Below are 16,337 nucleotides of genomic sequence, written 5' to 3' on the forward strand. Positions count from 1 at the left end.
CCAGGAAAGCCAATGGTATAAGGCCTGGTCCAAGCCTGAAGGCCCAAGAACCAGGAATGCTGACGTCCCAGGGCAAGAGAAGATGGATGTCCCAGCTCAAGCAGGGAGTGAATTAGCCCTTTTCCCACCTCTTTGTTCTATTCAGGCCCTCAACGAATTAGATGATGCCCACCCAAATCGGTGAGGTGATTTTCTTTACTCAGTCTATTGATTCAAATGCTACTTTCTTCTAGAAACATCCTCACAGACACACCCAGAAATAATGTCTTATCAGCTATCTGGGCATCTCTTAGCCAGTCAAGGTGACACATAAATTTAACCATCACAGCAAACATGACCACACCTCCCATGAGGCAGGATCAGTGAAGGGTCCTTTGTCCTAATGTACAGATGGTGATACTGAGACAAAGAAAACTTAAGTGCAATACAATTGGACAAGTGACACTACAGTCCAGTAACAAACTAGTGGCGGCAGCCAGTCTTCAAAGTAGACCTTTGTAAGTCAGGGTATGAAGAAGCAGCTTTAAGCATTATTAATTGCCTCTGCCAACTCAGGCAAGGTAGAGATCGCGCAGGTTTCACACATAACTATTTAACCTGTGAAACAGAAATTGGTCCTCTCTCTTGCCAAATCAGACAGTGCTCTTGAATGGAAAAACAAAACAAACATAAGAAAATAACAGACATACCCCCCTGCTGGTGCCAACCTCCTTCTGCTGAGCACATCTGTGATGGGTACCCCTGAGCCGCCTTGTGAAACACGAGGCTGCACCATCTTTCGAGGCGAATCAGCTGACAGCAACAGCTTAAATTCCAAAACCAAAGAATGCGTTCTGGGGTGTCATTTACTGGGAACATGTGATATTGTTGTTCATCCTCTAAATGGTAAACTTCTCAAGCAGTTATTACCACACTGGGAAATTATGTTTGCAAGGCAATTTCAAATAAGTTAAAATGTTATGTAATATTCAGTGCGTGCAATAAATCTTTCATTTTTGAGTTAAAGGAAGAGATATATAATTTTTATTGACAGAAAATCATTTTTCCACATCCCCGCTACACAAATGTTGAACAAATATTTTAAAAGTTTTGACTGGAAGGGACCTTGTGTTATTGGCTTGTCCAGTGACAGTCACACCTCTCATTTAATCCAGAGAAAAATATTCCGGCAGCTTTGTGTTCTATCCACATCTATATAAAACCCGGTATGGAATGTCTGTATAGATCAGGGGTTGGCAATCTTTTTAGAGTCTTGTTGCAACTACCCAACTGTGCTGTCGTAGTGCAAAAGGAGCCATAGACAATATGTAAGTGAATGGGCGAGGCTGTGTTACAAGTAAACTTTATTTAAACAAAGAGGCAGGGGGCCAGCTTTTTCTCTTGAGCTGTAGTGTGCTGACCCCTGGTACAGACAGATTCTTGGATGAGTTTATGTCAGTGAAACTTGAAATGCAGGTGGTTGGCGAGTCTGTCAAAACCATAACGTCTAGCACTGATATCTGGCAACACTTATATGACCTTTGACATATATGTTTGCTTGTCATTTAGAATAATGTTTCACCCTTACAGTAGTTCTGTGGAATTCTCTCCTCTCTTTGAGGGTATTCCCTGGAGATTCAAATAAATCCCAAAGAGCATCCATCAATCTAAGGGCAGTCTGTGCTTTGCAACGGTCCTCAAAGCAAGCTAAACTCCATTTCATAAGTGAGGAGATGAAAATTCAGGAGAGTTTTACAAAGTCTTTGGTTAGATAATTATTCTTGAATATGGAAAGATATATAAACTTTTATTGCCAGCTTTCCAGAGAAGGCAGTGATGGTGTCTCCTGCAGGGGAGCAGAGGGACGGATTCAAGCTGATTGTCAAGGGGCCAGACAGGTAGATTTAGTTTCGTAATTCTAGATTTTTTTTTGATTCAAAAATGCAGAAATACTGTTCCTGTGCTTTATCACCATAGTGTTGGGAGAAACAAAACTTTGGAGCCAGCCACCCCGGAGTTCAAATCCTGGCTTTACCATTTTTTGGTTTATCACTTTGGGTTAAGCCACTTAACATCCCAGGGCCTTAGTTACTTCATATATAAAATGGCTTTTTTATGGTAAAGATGAAAGTAATAACAATAATTGAATAATGCATATTATATAAATATTATTAATAAAACTATGCTTGGTCCATAGTTGGCACATAAACTTTGCCTCCTGTTGCCAGTTCAGGTTCAGGTTTACATGGTAGAAACATTATAAAACATCCTCTTTCTTCCTAATTCCATTTACATGGGAACATTTATCTGCAACCCTGAGTTTCTGATCATGGCACAGAATTTGGGGTCAAAAGATTAAGATATGTGACCATGGTTCTCTTACTCATCTACTTTGTGACCTTGGAAGATCATGGAACCATATAGTTGAAAAGGGTATTATATCATCCTTCAAGTCTTAAACAGGTCCAGAGCTTTCTCCATCTACAAAATGAAATAATCTGTAGTGCAAATACATAATACCTGAAAATAACTTTGAGCCACTTTAAAATAAAGAAATAAAAAAATAACACAATGCACTTTGTTGCTAAGGGAAACAGAACCAGCAGCTTCCTAGCAGTGGTAAATTAAAACATCTCAAGGTACCCTAATCAATTAGTTCTATGACCCAGATAAATGCATTGAATTTTAGAGCCACCAGAGACTTCAGAATGTTTCAGCTGCTTCAACAAGGGCCAGTCCTGCCCACCTTTCTCTACTCATCCACAGGCATATGGGTAGGTAGGGAAGGAGCATTATTTGGCCCCTTTACTGAGTTACAAATGACATACAATAGAGTATAACATTTACTAATCTTCACATATGCATATACCAGTGAAACCACCACCATGGTCAAGATACTGAATTTATCCATCACTCTGGGGGGCATTTTGATTGCTACAGTTACTGGCATGGCCTGGGGTTGACAAATGTGCAGTCTTGCACAAAGAATTAACTCATCCAAAAAAAGCCAATAGCACCTCCATTGAGAAATACTGGGTCCAATCCCTTTGCTAAACCAATGAAGAAGCTGATCCCAGATGAGGAAACTGAGACAAGACCCCATGTAAGTTTCTTCTGCTTCATATAAATGCATCTGGAGCACATACGTTCTTTAAACAAACAATACAGTATCTGCTGAAAGAAATTTTTGCCTGAATCAAACATTTAATGTCATATTGACATTTAAAAGCTATATATGCTTTAAATGATATATTTTAAATGTGACAATGGACTCCTCTAAATAGGGTCAGTTAGGTGCCCCTCACCAGTGACGTGTGTGCCATTCAGCGGCTGCTGCTGCTATCCTGGAATACAGAGTTAAGGTCAAAGATACAGAAGCCAGCCAGGTCCAACTCTGGTTTCTTACTCCTGAATAAAAAGGTGAAAAAAAATCTCATTCTTGTCTTAATCATAACGATGCAGTATGCTTATGAAAAATTGTCAGTGAACAAAAGGAATCAAGGCACTCAAAGGGCCTAAAAGAGCCTATGAAGACCTCAGTTATGTGCTCCTTGTTGTACGTATCTCATACAGTGTCATGTATAATTCAGTTGCTAAACATGTAATTTTGATATTTAAGATATTAATTAAAAAATCATTTAGGGGGCTTCCCTGGTGGCGCAGTGGTTGAGAGTCTGCCTGCCAATGCAGGTGACGTGGGTTCGTGCCCCGGCCCGGGAAGATCCCACATGCCGCGGAGCGGCTGGGCCCGTGAGCCATGGCCACTGAGCCTGCGCATCCGGAGCCTGTGCTCTGTAATGGGAGAGGCCACAGCAGTGAGAGGCCCGCGTACCGCAAAAAAAAAAAAAAAAAAAAAAAAAAAGAAAAAGTAAAAGAAAAAATCATTTAGGGTTTTATGAGCTCCAAGAACAAAACTTGGTATCAACTAGAACAACTGTCACCCTAAAATGGGAAGCAATGTGCTAGCTCGGTGGTTCTCAAACTTTTATGTGCTTAGAATCACCTGGAGCAACTGTTAAAACAGATTCCTGGGTCCCAGACCCAGAGTATCTGATTTTGTTGATCTGGGGAAGCCCAAGAATCTGCATTTCTAACAAGTTCCAGATGATGCTGATGCTACCGGCCTAGGGACCGTATGCTTGGGCCATGCCTTCCTGTGGTTCCCATCAATGGCTGGCTCTGTTGATTGGACACTATGAGAAGAAAAGATCAGCCAGGATGCAGCACCCTGCCCTTCTGTGTACACCCATCTTGAGCTGTAACTGCTCCAGCATCCTGAACTCACTGCCAGCCAGCCTCTTACCAAAGGCCTCTGCTCCTCTTGTTCTTTGCAGTGGAAGATAAAAATAAGGTTGGAATATTTGGGTAGAGGCCCTAGAAGACCATGAGAATTAGAATATTCTGGAAACACATTTACAGGAATTTAAGCCTAATTCACAGGAATTTGAGCCTAACAGAACATACCAAAAGATTAAGATAAACTCATAACCTCCTGACTTTAAAGAGAAAAAATAGTTAATACATACTGTTTTGGAATGATAGGTTGTTAAAAACAAACACAACGGACATTTTCCAGCTATAGAAAGAAGAGCAGTGTCATGAGCAGACAGGATTATATCTTAGGCCTTGGGGTTGTCCATTTTCTGCATGGAAACTAGTTCTTGTGGCTGCTAGGGAAACCTAGAGAAGCAAACTTTAAAACTTGCATAGACCAACTTTGTTCTTCAGCCCAGAGCATTTAAAGCAAAACGAAGCTGTCTGGGTTCATAGCTGACTTTCTTTTATCCATGGGCTCTGTTGTGGCTACATGGACACCCTCACCTAAAGGTTTTATTTCTAGGCAGTTGACACCTGGACATAGAAATAAATGTAAGTGCCATCTCCCTGAAGGTTTTTTAAAAAATAAGACAATGAGAACACTGAGAGGAAAAGTTTCAGTCCAACCATTCTCACTCAAGCCAAATAATAATTGATAATAAAATTGGCTTATTTTGGAGAGAAACAGTTATTTTAAAATAAATGACAAGTCAATCCTCATAGCCCCAAAGAAAATATAATTGGCCCCAAGCCCCCAAATCAAATATCTTTATTTTTATTTTTTTGAAAAGTCCTGTCTGTAGTAGCTACATTTCCAATTTAATAATGAGTAGTTCTCTTCCTATGTTAAGCTAGTGTTAGACTTATAAATTATTTATTTATTTATTTTGGTAAAGCATGTATAACATAAAGCTTACCATCTTAACCATTTTAAAATGCATAGTTATGTGGCATTATGTCCGTTCGTACTGTTGTGCAACCATCCCTACCATCCATCTCAGACTTATTAGTTTGATTTCCCCCCCGCCCAGTATAATAAAGTTAGACGTGATATGTCTGGGTAACTTGGGTGTTTTTGCAAATATGGCATCAAAATAGGGGGATCCTCATAAGCTTTCTGGAGGAAAGTTAAAAGAGGAGATACATGAGTGTACTCAGATAGTAGGCCCAAATGCGCATCCCCCAACTCATCTTTTAAATTAGGGCTAGCAAAAGCTCGGCACCAGGTGCTGTGTCTCGGGTGCCCTCTTTCTCTAAACCTATGCAGACATTACTCTGTGATTACTGTACTCTTTCCCACTGAATCTCAGAGTCTTTCTCCATAGGGTCTTCTAAGCATTATCACAACTAATTAATTACAACTGGCCCAAAGGATGAACCCTATTTACCACCGCCACATACAAATGCAAGACACCTGACGCAACCGAAAGTAATAATCATTTGGATTGCTTTTGGGCAAGCCAAAGGTCTAACATGAACATCAGTACATGATGTACACATGCATGGATAATAAAGTCTTGTACTGGTAGAAAAGTCTTCAATATGGAGATGTCACAACGAAGGTTCCTTAGCATGGAAATCATCACAAGTAACAACGTTCTTACCTGGGTAGGAACACACTTTCCACCACATAGAAGTCTTGCATGAGAACATCTCGATCTGGCTTGGAGGTGAGATTACCCACTGTGTATCCTATTCCCAGCTGAATAGCACCTTTGATGGCAGATGATGCAGTCTGCAGGGACAACAAGGATTTCAGCGTTAGCCTCAGTAGTTGGGGCCTTGCTCAATGTCACAAGCAGCAAAAACAGGAGAGTGAGGTTAGATTTCCTTTCTTGTTCCTAAGCAAAGAGGAAGCTAGGTTTGGAAAGATGACAGGCTGCTTCTTTTCATGGAGAGTACTTTCCAAACATCAAGTACACTTCTTGCCATGAAATTATTTCGGTGGTAATCTTTCCTATAAGTGTTCCTAAGGTCAAATTACAGTCCAAAATCTCCATCTTTCTTTTATTAACAACTTAGAAACTTGGTAGAACACTTGCAATATACAGAATTATAATTTCTACCAAAGGATAATTGATACCATTGCATTTTTCAAAAAATCAGAAGTTCTGTAACATACCTATGGATCAGGAAGAGTGTTTGTCTTCATAAGAAATGAGAGAGCAAAAAATAATTTGAGCCTTTGGAATATATAAAAAATTTTTTAAACATCTTTATTGGAGTTATAATTGCTTTACAACGGTGTGTTAGTTTCTGCTTTATAACAAAGTGAATCAGTTATACATATACATATGTTCCCATATCTCTTCCCTCTTGCGTCTCCCTCCCTCCCACCCTCCCTATGCCACCCCTCTAGGTGGTCACAAAGCAATGAGCTGATCTCCCTCTGCTATGCGGCTGCTTCCCACTAGCTATCTATTTTACGTTTGGTAGTGTATATTATATATGTCCATGCCACTCTCTCACTTCGTCCCAGCTTACCCTTCCCCCTCCCCGCATCCTCAAGTCCATTCTCTACATCTGCGTCTTTATTCCCGTCCTGCCCCTAGGTTCTTCATGACCTTTATTTAAAAAAATTTTTTTTAGATTCCATATATATGTGTTAGCATACGGTATTTGTTTTTCTCTTTCTGACTTACTTCACTCTGTAGAACACACTCTAGGTCCATCCACCTCACTACAAATAACTCAATTTTGTTCCTTTTTATGGCTGAGTAATATTCCATTGTATACATGTGCCACATCTTCTTTATCCATTCATCTGCCCAAGGACACTTAGGGTGCTTCCATGCCCTGGCTATTGTAAATAGAGCGGCAGTGAACATGACCCTTTTTGAATTATGGTTTTCTCAGGGTATATGCCCAGTGGTGGGATTGCTGGGTCGTATGGTAGTTCTAGTTTTAGTTTTTTAAGGAACCTCCATACTGTTCTCCATAGTGGCTGTATCAATTTACATTCCCACCAACAGGGCAAGAGGGTTCCCTCTTCTCCACACCCTCTCCAGCATTGTTTGTAGATTTTTTTGATGATGGCCATTCTGACTGGTGTGAGGTGATATAGAAGACCTAAACAGACATTTCTCCAAAGAAGATATACAGATTGCCAACAAACACACAAAAGAATGCTCAACATCATTAATCATTAGAGAAATGCAAATGGAATATAAAAAGTTTGATTTGAAAGCTGCTTACTCGTTTTGCCATGGGTCCATAATCAAAATTTCCTTCACTGATCTATGATAAAACACATAGCATTGGAACACCAATATTTCCAATTTACTACTTTTCTAATATTAATCCATAATTAAATTGACAATGTTATCTTGGAGGAATAACATACGTGTGTGTGTGTGTGTGTGTGTGTGTACGTAAATGTGCATGTGTACATAAATACTTTTAACCAACATAATAGGAGAAATAGCAGAATAACTCAATTTAGGAAAATCAGAATGCATTCCTCTTAAGGGTGAAAGTGTGGCATATTTTTATGCCTTGCAGTGTTTAATGTAGTACCATGTACACAGCAGGAGCTAAGTAAATACTTAAATCAGTGGTTCTCAACCAGGGACATCTGACATTGTCTGGAGACATTTTTTGGTTGTCATAACTGGTGATGGTGGTGGTGTTACTACTGGCATCTAGTGGGTAGAGGCCAGGGATGCTGCTAAACATCCTGCAGCGCACAGGACAGCTCATAACGAAGAATTATCGAGCCCCAAATATCATTAGTGCTGAGGTTGAGAAACCATGCCTTAAATGAATGTAATAAAGATCATCTGTTTTATAAAAAAATATATTCCTTTTGAGTTGTCATTTTCACTTAGCAAATCCAAGACCCATCTCCACTTTCGCACATGCTTTTTTTTTTTACTTCTTCTTGCTTTTAACGTCAAAAAATGTATCTCCTTGAAAAAATGTATCCTCTTGATTTCCATGATAGAACATGGTTCTGGGCCCACTTCCACCTTTTCTGATAGTCTCTCATGTCTTCACTAACTTCTCATATTTATTTTTATTTATTTTTATGTTTTTGCGGTACACGGGCCTCTCACTGCTGTGGCCTCTCCCGTTGCGGAGCACAGGCTCCGGACGCGCAGGCTCAGCGGCCATGGCTCACGGGCCCAGCCGCTCCGCGCCACGTGGGATCCTACCGGACCGGGGCACGAACCCGTGTCCCCTGCATCGGCAGGCGGACTCTCAACCGCTGTACCACCAGGGAAGCCCCTCATCTTTTATTTGTTATAATTGCAGTGCCCCTAAAAGTTTGATCCTTGATCCTTAGATTTCCTTAATTATGCAGACAATCAATCCATTGCTAATGACTTCAAATACTGGAACTAATGGCTCTATGCATATGACTCTCAGACATTTTAAACCTACTTGGATGCGACTCTATCATCACAAACACAGTATATACGGCACCAAACTAAATTTTATCTTACAACCAATCCACCACGCCCCCCGAGACTGGTTTCCTCTCCCAAGGTTCAGTAATCCTGTCAACCAAGGTTGAACCCCAAACAAACCACATCTTGCACAGGGCTAGGTCCCCAGTAAATACTTGCTAACTTCCCTTGAAATGGCCACGATCATTCACACCGCTCAGGCACCTCCACTCCACAAGCAGTAACAATCACTTTCCCATGGAGTCATCATTGAATCGCTCTGCTTACTTCACTGCAAATATTACATCCCCCTTAGGGTGAGGAAAACTACCTATCCCTGTCCCTGCAGAAGGTAAGAGAAACATCTTGGTGTTTTTCTTTTTTACTTATGATCCCAGAGCAGCAAGATGGCAAAAGACTAAGAGTCAAGCCCAAATAGTGCAACCAGTGCTTAAAAAACAAAAAGTTGCTATTTTAATACTCCCGCTCTGAGCTCAGCAATGCCAATTGACATCAGTGACCTTTTGTACCAATAGCTCTGACTTCTGAAGGCTGAAATGAATTTTTCTCATTTTAACTTCACATAAAAATTCAAGAGATTTCTCTTCTCCTACCCATCACTCAGGGCAGTACGGCACAAGACATGACATCAGCATTTTCCAGAGGACCCAACATCCCGAAACGTTCTGTTCCAGACCTATCAACAGACTCACATGCTCTCAAACTGCTTTTCCTTCCCCGCACCCCACCCCGACTCTGCTTCCAGAACTACCTGGATTTCTGCTGAATTCAGTCACTTAGGGCTTCTTGGACTGGAACATCTGTCAAACATGGAGTACCCAATTCTTTGTCAACCACCCACCACGTCCCCCCTCCCACACCCCCAGGAACAGAGGGTGGTCAAAGGTGCAGGAGGATATATCTGGTATTTTCAAACCTCAGCAAGTCGGGGATTCACTGGGACACTTGTTAAAACAGACTGAAAGCACAACTACAGAGACAGTGTAAAGATCAGTGGTTGCCAGGGGCTGGGGGAGGGGAGGTGGAGCACAGAGGATTTTCAGGGCAGGGAAAATACTCTGTAGGATACCTTTGTGATGGATGCATATAATTATGCATTTGTCTAAACCCACAGAATGTACACCACCAAGAGTGAACCCTAATGTAAACTATGGACTTTGGGTGATTATGATGTGTCCACGTGGGTTCATCGGTTGTAACAGTGCACCCCTCTGGCGGGGGATGCTGATAATGGGGAGGCTGTGCATGTGTGGGTACAGGGGGTGTATGGGAAACCTCTGTACCTTCCTCTCAATTTTGCTGTTAACCTACAACTACTTTAAGAAGCAAGTCTTTAAAAAAAAGTCATTAGGCACTGAAAAAAAGAAAAGCGACTTACGGGTTGCATCTCCAGAACTTCTGATTCTGAAGGTCTGCAGTGAGGCTCAAGCATTTGCTCTTGCTCTAAGGAGCATTAAAAAAATCTCTGTCCTGTGGTATAGGATTAAATTTGGAAACCCCGAAGGAATAAGATTTTGGAAAGGACCCCGCTGACATCTGTTTAAACCAAAAACCAGACTTGTAATACTTTTACTTTCCTTTCAGGCTCCTTAAAATGCAAGTGCTTTGAAGAGAGATATAAAAGAAATCATAATAAAGTTAATCTCTTTTGATCAACTGTTTGTGCCAGGCACTTAATATATAGATAACAACAATTATAATCACCATCTACCATAATCATAGCACACTTATAGAATGATTACAAAAAGGCAGGCACTACTCTAAGTGCTTTTGGTTACATTAACTCTTGTATCTTCACAACGACCCTGTGAGGTAGGTACTATTACTATCTCCATCTTACTGACTCAGGAAGGTTTAGTAACTTACACTAGGTCACACAGCTAGTGAAGAGGTGGAGCTGGGACTCATACCTGGGGAGTACGGCTCCTGAGTCCAAGTTATAAAGTACACGTTAGAATCTCTGACCTCATTTAAGCCTTCCAAGGACACCGAAGGGTAGCGACAATCACACCCATTCTACCCGTGGGGATCTAAGGCTCAGCAAAGTTAACTGACTTGCCCCACTCACATTGTTAGCGCGTGGTAGTCTGGCTGCAAAACCCGTGCTGCTTCAGTGTTTCTTTTTTTTTTTCGAAATGAGCCAGGAATCAGAGTTGGAAGCTCTCTCTTAAGTCTGGCTGTTTGACCTCAGCAAAGGAAGCAGCTCTGTGGGAGCCATTCCTCTTGATGAAAATAGGGATAAAATATTTTATTTGCTTCTAATCACACCCAACCATGGGTAAGCGTAAGAAAAACCTGTAAACCACTTGGTAAACCCCGTATGAACTCCATTGTTAAGGTCACTACTGATAACGTTGGGAGGTAGAAACAAAAGGAGATGTTTTGCTGCCACGGGAGGATCGTCACCTCAAGGTTTCCTCCTCCCCATCTTTGTGTAAAATTAAATGCTTTAGCATTGATGTGTTTGGGTATAATTAAAAAGCATCTTGTCTATTTCATGGAAACGTCCACTTGTATTCACTGTGGCATGTGGTCTTTAGAGCCACCAGCAGTAAAGGCCCCATTACCTGACATTTTCCCATTGGACATTAGGTGCAGTGGCTGGGATGGAAGAAACCATAGTATTTTCTGACACAATCACTCTTGAGCAAGATGTGCTTTAAAATTACGAGAACACTTTGAAATGCTAGCTGGAGAATCTCTGATTAGCAGACTAGTAAATCATGATGACAAAGAACCTGCTGTGTGTAGTGCCGGTGTCTGCTGCTCTAGAACCAGCAGTTCTTTGCCTGAACACTCTGAGAGAAAACTCCTCTCCTCCTTCCTCGGGGATGCCACCAACAGAGCAGTGAGTCTGTAATGAGTTGGCAGCTTCGCGCACACACACTCAGTGCCTCCAATTTTCTCTGTGTGGCTTTGCATATGCTCTAAATATGCTGAGACGTGACCATTTCCCCTTTGACCTCTGTGAAAACATACAGGTTTAGATTTCAGAACACAGCCAAACAGAGTCTATTTTTAATTCGGGGTTTTTTTTCAAGGGCTAAGTGGAGGCAACATATTGTGTGGATACTAGGAACACCTCTAAAGACTTTGATACTTGGAGGAAGAACCAGACCACACCACAAAGGCAAACCACACACACTTAGTTTCATAGTTCCTCTTTACTAACCCAAATTTGTTCAGCAATGATGGCAATACTAAGAAGAAAATTAAGGTCGGCTTGCATTTGGATAATATGTTACGGTTTTCACAATATTACCTTTTAATGATTGCATTTGATTGTCACAGTTGTTATGTGGGTAGGTAGGGTTTTAATGCCCATTTTATAAAGAAACTGTGGCTGTGGATGATTAACTTGACCTAAGTCCCCTGGCTAGTATGTGGTAGAGCCAGGAGTGATATTCTGGTCTAGAAGGTACCAGTTCAGTGCTCTACCAGTGTGCACTGCTTTACCTGCCTGAATTTTCTCTGCAGGAGACGGATCTGACCGAAGCCGAGACGTACTCGAACCATGAGATAATAATGATGATACCATCAATGAGACTAAGCATCTATGTAAACCCACTATTAGGGGAGCAATGATCCCAACAACAGTAAGATTTTAATGCTCTTACACTGGTTACAGGAAACTGCTTTCTACAGCACATTGTCTATCAAATTAGATCACTTAATAGGCAATCTGATATCCCCGGCTTTAAAAGGAAGTATGAAAACATTTCAAGTCAACAGCATTTTCCTCCCTAAGGTGATCGGATAACCTAATTACAGGATTATAGCCAATATATACATTACCAGGGTGATTTTTTAAAAAGCACAGATCTAATCTTGTCACCATCCTGCTCGAAGCCTTCTAATGGGTCTGTAGTATCCTCACCACAGGATTAACTCCAAGTACCTTAGCTTGACACGGAAACCATCTATGATATTAGACCCTCCGTACCTCCCACTGACTCCTGCATGCCAACATAAAAAAAGATCCTAAACACACACACACTACCCTTTGAGCAAGGGGACCTTACAGGTCCACGAACCCCTAAAAACTATGTGTGAAATTTTCTGCTATGTGCATTTTTTTTCCAAGGAGGGGGTCTAATGCTTTCTCTTTATCTCAGAACATCCATTTTCTCAAAACCACAGATGTAGAGAGGCTAATTCTAAGTCAGAGATGTTTACTGAGAAGCACCTTAAACAAGGCCATTAAAACAAATGGTTCAGTAACACCTCTTAAGACGAAGAGGAGACAATCCTTGCTCAGCCAGGGAGACCCCGGCCCCTCTTTCCCATGTGACAGCTCAAGTCCAGTGCTAGGTTCTCCCTCCCGTCTCTGAACCTGAACTCGGCAAAGAGGGCAGAGATTTCTTGCTCATCCCAATGAGAGAATTAAGGAAAAAGAAAGGGATAGCTTGCACAAAACTGGCTGTAGGACTATGGACATGGGATACTTTGTGAGCAGGCAAGCCTAAAGCTTTCTGAAAGGAGGCTGGACTGCCTCTCACCTGCAGGTTCCCCAACCCACTTCTCCAGTCCCTCCTTGCTGTGTTGGTTTTCTACTGCTGCTGTAACAAATGACCACAAACTTTGTGTCTTCAAACAACACAAACATATTACCTTACAGTTCTGGAGGTCAGAGGTCCTAAAATCAAAGTGTTGGAAGGGCTGCATGCTATAGGCTGCAGATGAGAATCCAGTTCCTTGCCCCTTCAAGCTTCTAGAGGTAAATCATATTCCTTGCCTCACGGCCCCGTCCTCCATTTGCAAAGCCAGTAGCATCTTCAAATCTTTCTTAATGTCTCTCTTTGTCTCCCCTCTGTTTTTGTCATCACACCTCCTCCGATTCTGACTCTCTAGCCTCCCTCTTACAAGTACCTCTGTGAGTACACTGGGCCCATCTGGATAATCCAAGATCACTTCCCCATCACAAGATCTTCAACTTAATCACCTCCGCAAAGTCCCTTTTGCCATGTAAAGTGACATATTCACAGGCTCTAGAGATTAGGGTGTGGCCATCTTTGGGTTCCCCATGATTCTGCACACCACACTCTATTTCAGGGTTGACTCCAGCATTTCTTCCAGGCTTGTACAGGCAAAGAGAAGACTTCCCCTCAAAACTCCATTCAGCCACAGGCTGTTCATTCGTTTGACAAAGATCTGAGAATTTTCTGTGAGCTAGGCACTGTGCTAGATGTTGGGGAAAGCATAAACCAAAAAACGACACTGTTGTTGCTCTCATGAGAGTTTCTAGTCTAGTGGGTGAAAGAGATATTAAAGATACACATTCATGGAGGAGCTTCAAGATGCCGGAGGAGTAAGACGTGGAGATCACCTTCCTCCCCACAAATACATCAGAAATACATCTACATGTGGAACAACTGCTACAGAACACCTACTGAACGCTGGCAGAAGACCTCAGACCTCCCAAAAGGCAAGAAACCCCCCACGTACCTGGGTAGGGAAAAAGAAAAAGGAATACACGGAGACAGAAGGACAGGGACGGGATCTGCACTTCAGGAAGGGACCTGTGAAGGAGGAAGTTTCCACACACTAGGAAGGCCCTTCGCGGGTGGAGACTGCGGGTGGCGGGAGGGAAGCTTCGGAGCCGCGGAGGAGAGCGCAGCAACAGGGGTACGGAGGGCAAAGCGGGGAGATTCCCGCACAGAGGATCAGTGCCGACCGGCACTCACCAGCTCGAGAGGCTTGTCTGCTCACCCGCCAGGGCGAGCGGGGCTGGGAGCTGAGGCTCAGGCTTCGATCGGATCGCAGGGAGAGGGCTGGGGTTGGCGGCGTGAACACAGCCTGCAGGGGGTTAGCGCACCACGGCTAGCCTGGAGGGAGTCCGGGGAAAAGTCTGGACCTGCCGAAGAGGCAAGAGACTTTTTCTTCCCTCTTTGTTTCCCGGTGCGCGAGGAGAGTGGATTAAGAGCACTGCTTAAAGGAGCTCCAGAGACGGGCGCGAGCCACGGCTATCAGCGTGGACCCTAGAGACGGGCATGAGATGCTAAGGCTGCTGCTGCCGCCACCAAGAAGCCTGTGTGTGAGCACAGGTCACTCTCCACACCTCCCTTCCGGGGAGCCTCTGCAGCCCGCCACTGCCAGGGTCCCAGGATCCAGGGAAAACTTCCCAGGGAGAACGCACAGAGAGCCTCAGGCTGGTGAAACGTCACGCCGGCCTCTGCCACCGCAGGCTCGATCCGCATCCGTGCCCCTCCCTCCACCTGGCCTGAGTGAGCCAGAATCCGAGAATCAGCGGTTCCTTTAAGCCCGTCCAGTCTGAGCGGAGAACAGACGCCCTCCAGCGACCTACACGCAGAGGCGGGGCCAAATCCAAAGCTGAGCCCAGGGAGCTGTGCGAACAAAGGAGAGAAAGGGAAATCTCTCCCAGCAGCCTCAGGAGCAGCGGATTAAATCTCCACAATCAACTCGATGTACCCTGCATCTGTGGAATACCTGAATAGACAACAAATCATCCCAAATTGAGGAGGTGGACTTTGGGAGCAACGATATATATATATTCCCTTTTTCTTTCTGTGAGCGTGTATGTGTATGCTTCTGTGTGTGATTTTGTCTGTATAGCTTTGCTTTTACCATTTGTCCTAGGGTTCTGTCTGGCTTTTTTTGTTTGTTTTAGTATAGTTTTTATCGCCTGTTATCATTGGTGGATTTGTTTTTTGGTTTGGTTGCTCTCTTCTTTCTTTTTTTATTACTTAAATAATTTTTTTCATAATCATTTTTAATTTTAATAACATTATTTTATTTTATTTCATTTTATCTTCTTCCTTCCTTCCTTCCTTCCTTCCTTTTTCTTCCTTTTATTCTGAGCCGTGTGGATGACAGACTCTTGGTGCTCCAGCCAGGTGTCAGGGCTGTGCCTCTGAGGTAGGAGAGCCAAGTTGAGGACATTGGTCCACCAGAGACCTCCAAGCTCCATGTAGTATCAAACGGCGAAAATCTCCCAGAGATCTCCATCTCAACGCCAAGACCCAGCTCCAATCAATGACCAGCAAGCTACAGTGCTGGACACCCTATGCCAAACAACTAGCAAGACAGGAACACAACCCCACCCATTAGCAGACAGGCTGCCTAAAATCATATGGCCACAGACATCCCAAAACACACCACCAGACGTGGACCTGCACACTAGAAAGACAAGATGCAGCCTCATCTACAACACAAAAGCGCTAGTACCCTCCACAAGGAAGCCTACACAACCCACTGAACCAACATTAGCCACCAGGGGCAGACACCAGAAACAACGGGAACTACGAACCTGCAGCTTGCGAAAAGGAGACCCCAGACACGGTAAGTTAAGCAAAATGAGAAGACAGAAACACACAGCAGAGGAAGGAGCAAGGTAAAAACCCACCAGACCTAAAAAATGAAGAGGAAATAGGCAGTCTACCCAAAAAAGAATTCTGAATAATGATAGTAAAGATGATCCAAAGTCTTGGAAATAGAATGGAGAAAATACAAGAAACGTTTAACAAAGACCCAGAAGAACCGAAGAGCAAACAAACAGTGATGAAAAACACACTAAATGAAATTTAAAATTCTCTAGAAGGGATCAATAGCAGAATAACTGAGGCAGAAGAACAGATAAGTGACCTGGAAGATAAAAAAGTGGAAATAACTACT

General features: G+C 42.8%; 1 protein-coding gene across 4 annotated transcripts in view; it reads right to left on the bottom strand.

The window, feature by feature from the left end:
• Window positions 1-16,337, bottom strand: part of PIP5K1B (phosphatidylinositol-4-phosphate 5-kinase type 1 beta) — a 324,986-nt gene that overhangs the window by 154,478 nt on the left and 154,171 nt on the right. For all 4 annotated transcript variants that reach the window (XM_032635392.1, XM_032635395.1, XM_032635393.1 and 1 more), the window contains exon 4: window positions 5,901-6,031. In XM_032635392.1, coding sequence (XP_032491283.1) covers window positions 5,901-6,031 — 131 coding nt within the window. The remainder of the gene's footprint in view (window positions 1-5,900; window positions 6,032-16,337) is intronic.

This window comes from Phocoena sinus, chromosome 6 (genome assembly GCF_008692025.1).
Source record: "Phocoena sinus isolate mPhoSin1 chromosome 6, mPhoSin1.pri, whole genome shotgun sequence".
NCBI lineage: Eukaryota > Metazoa > Chordata > Mammalia > Artiodactyla > Phocoenidae > Phocoena > Phocoena sinus.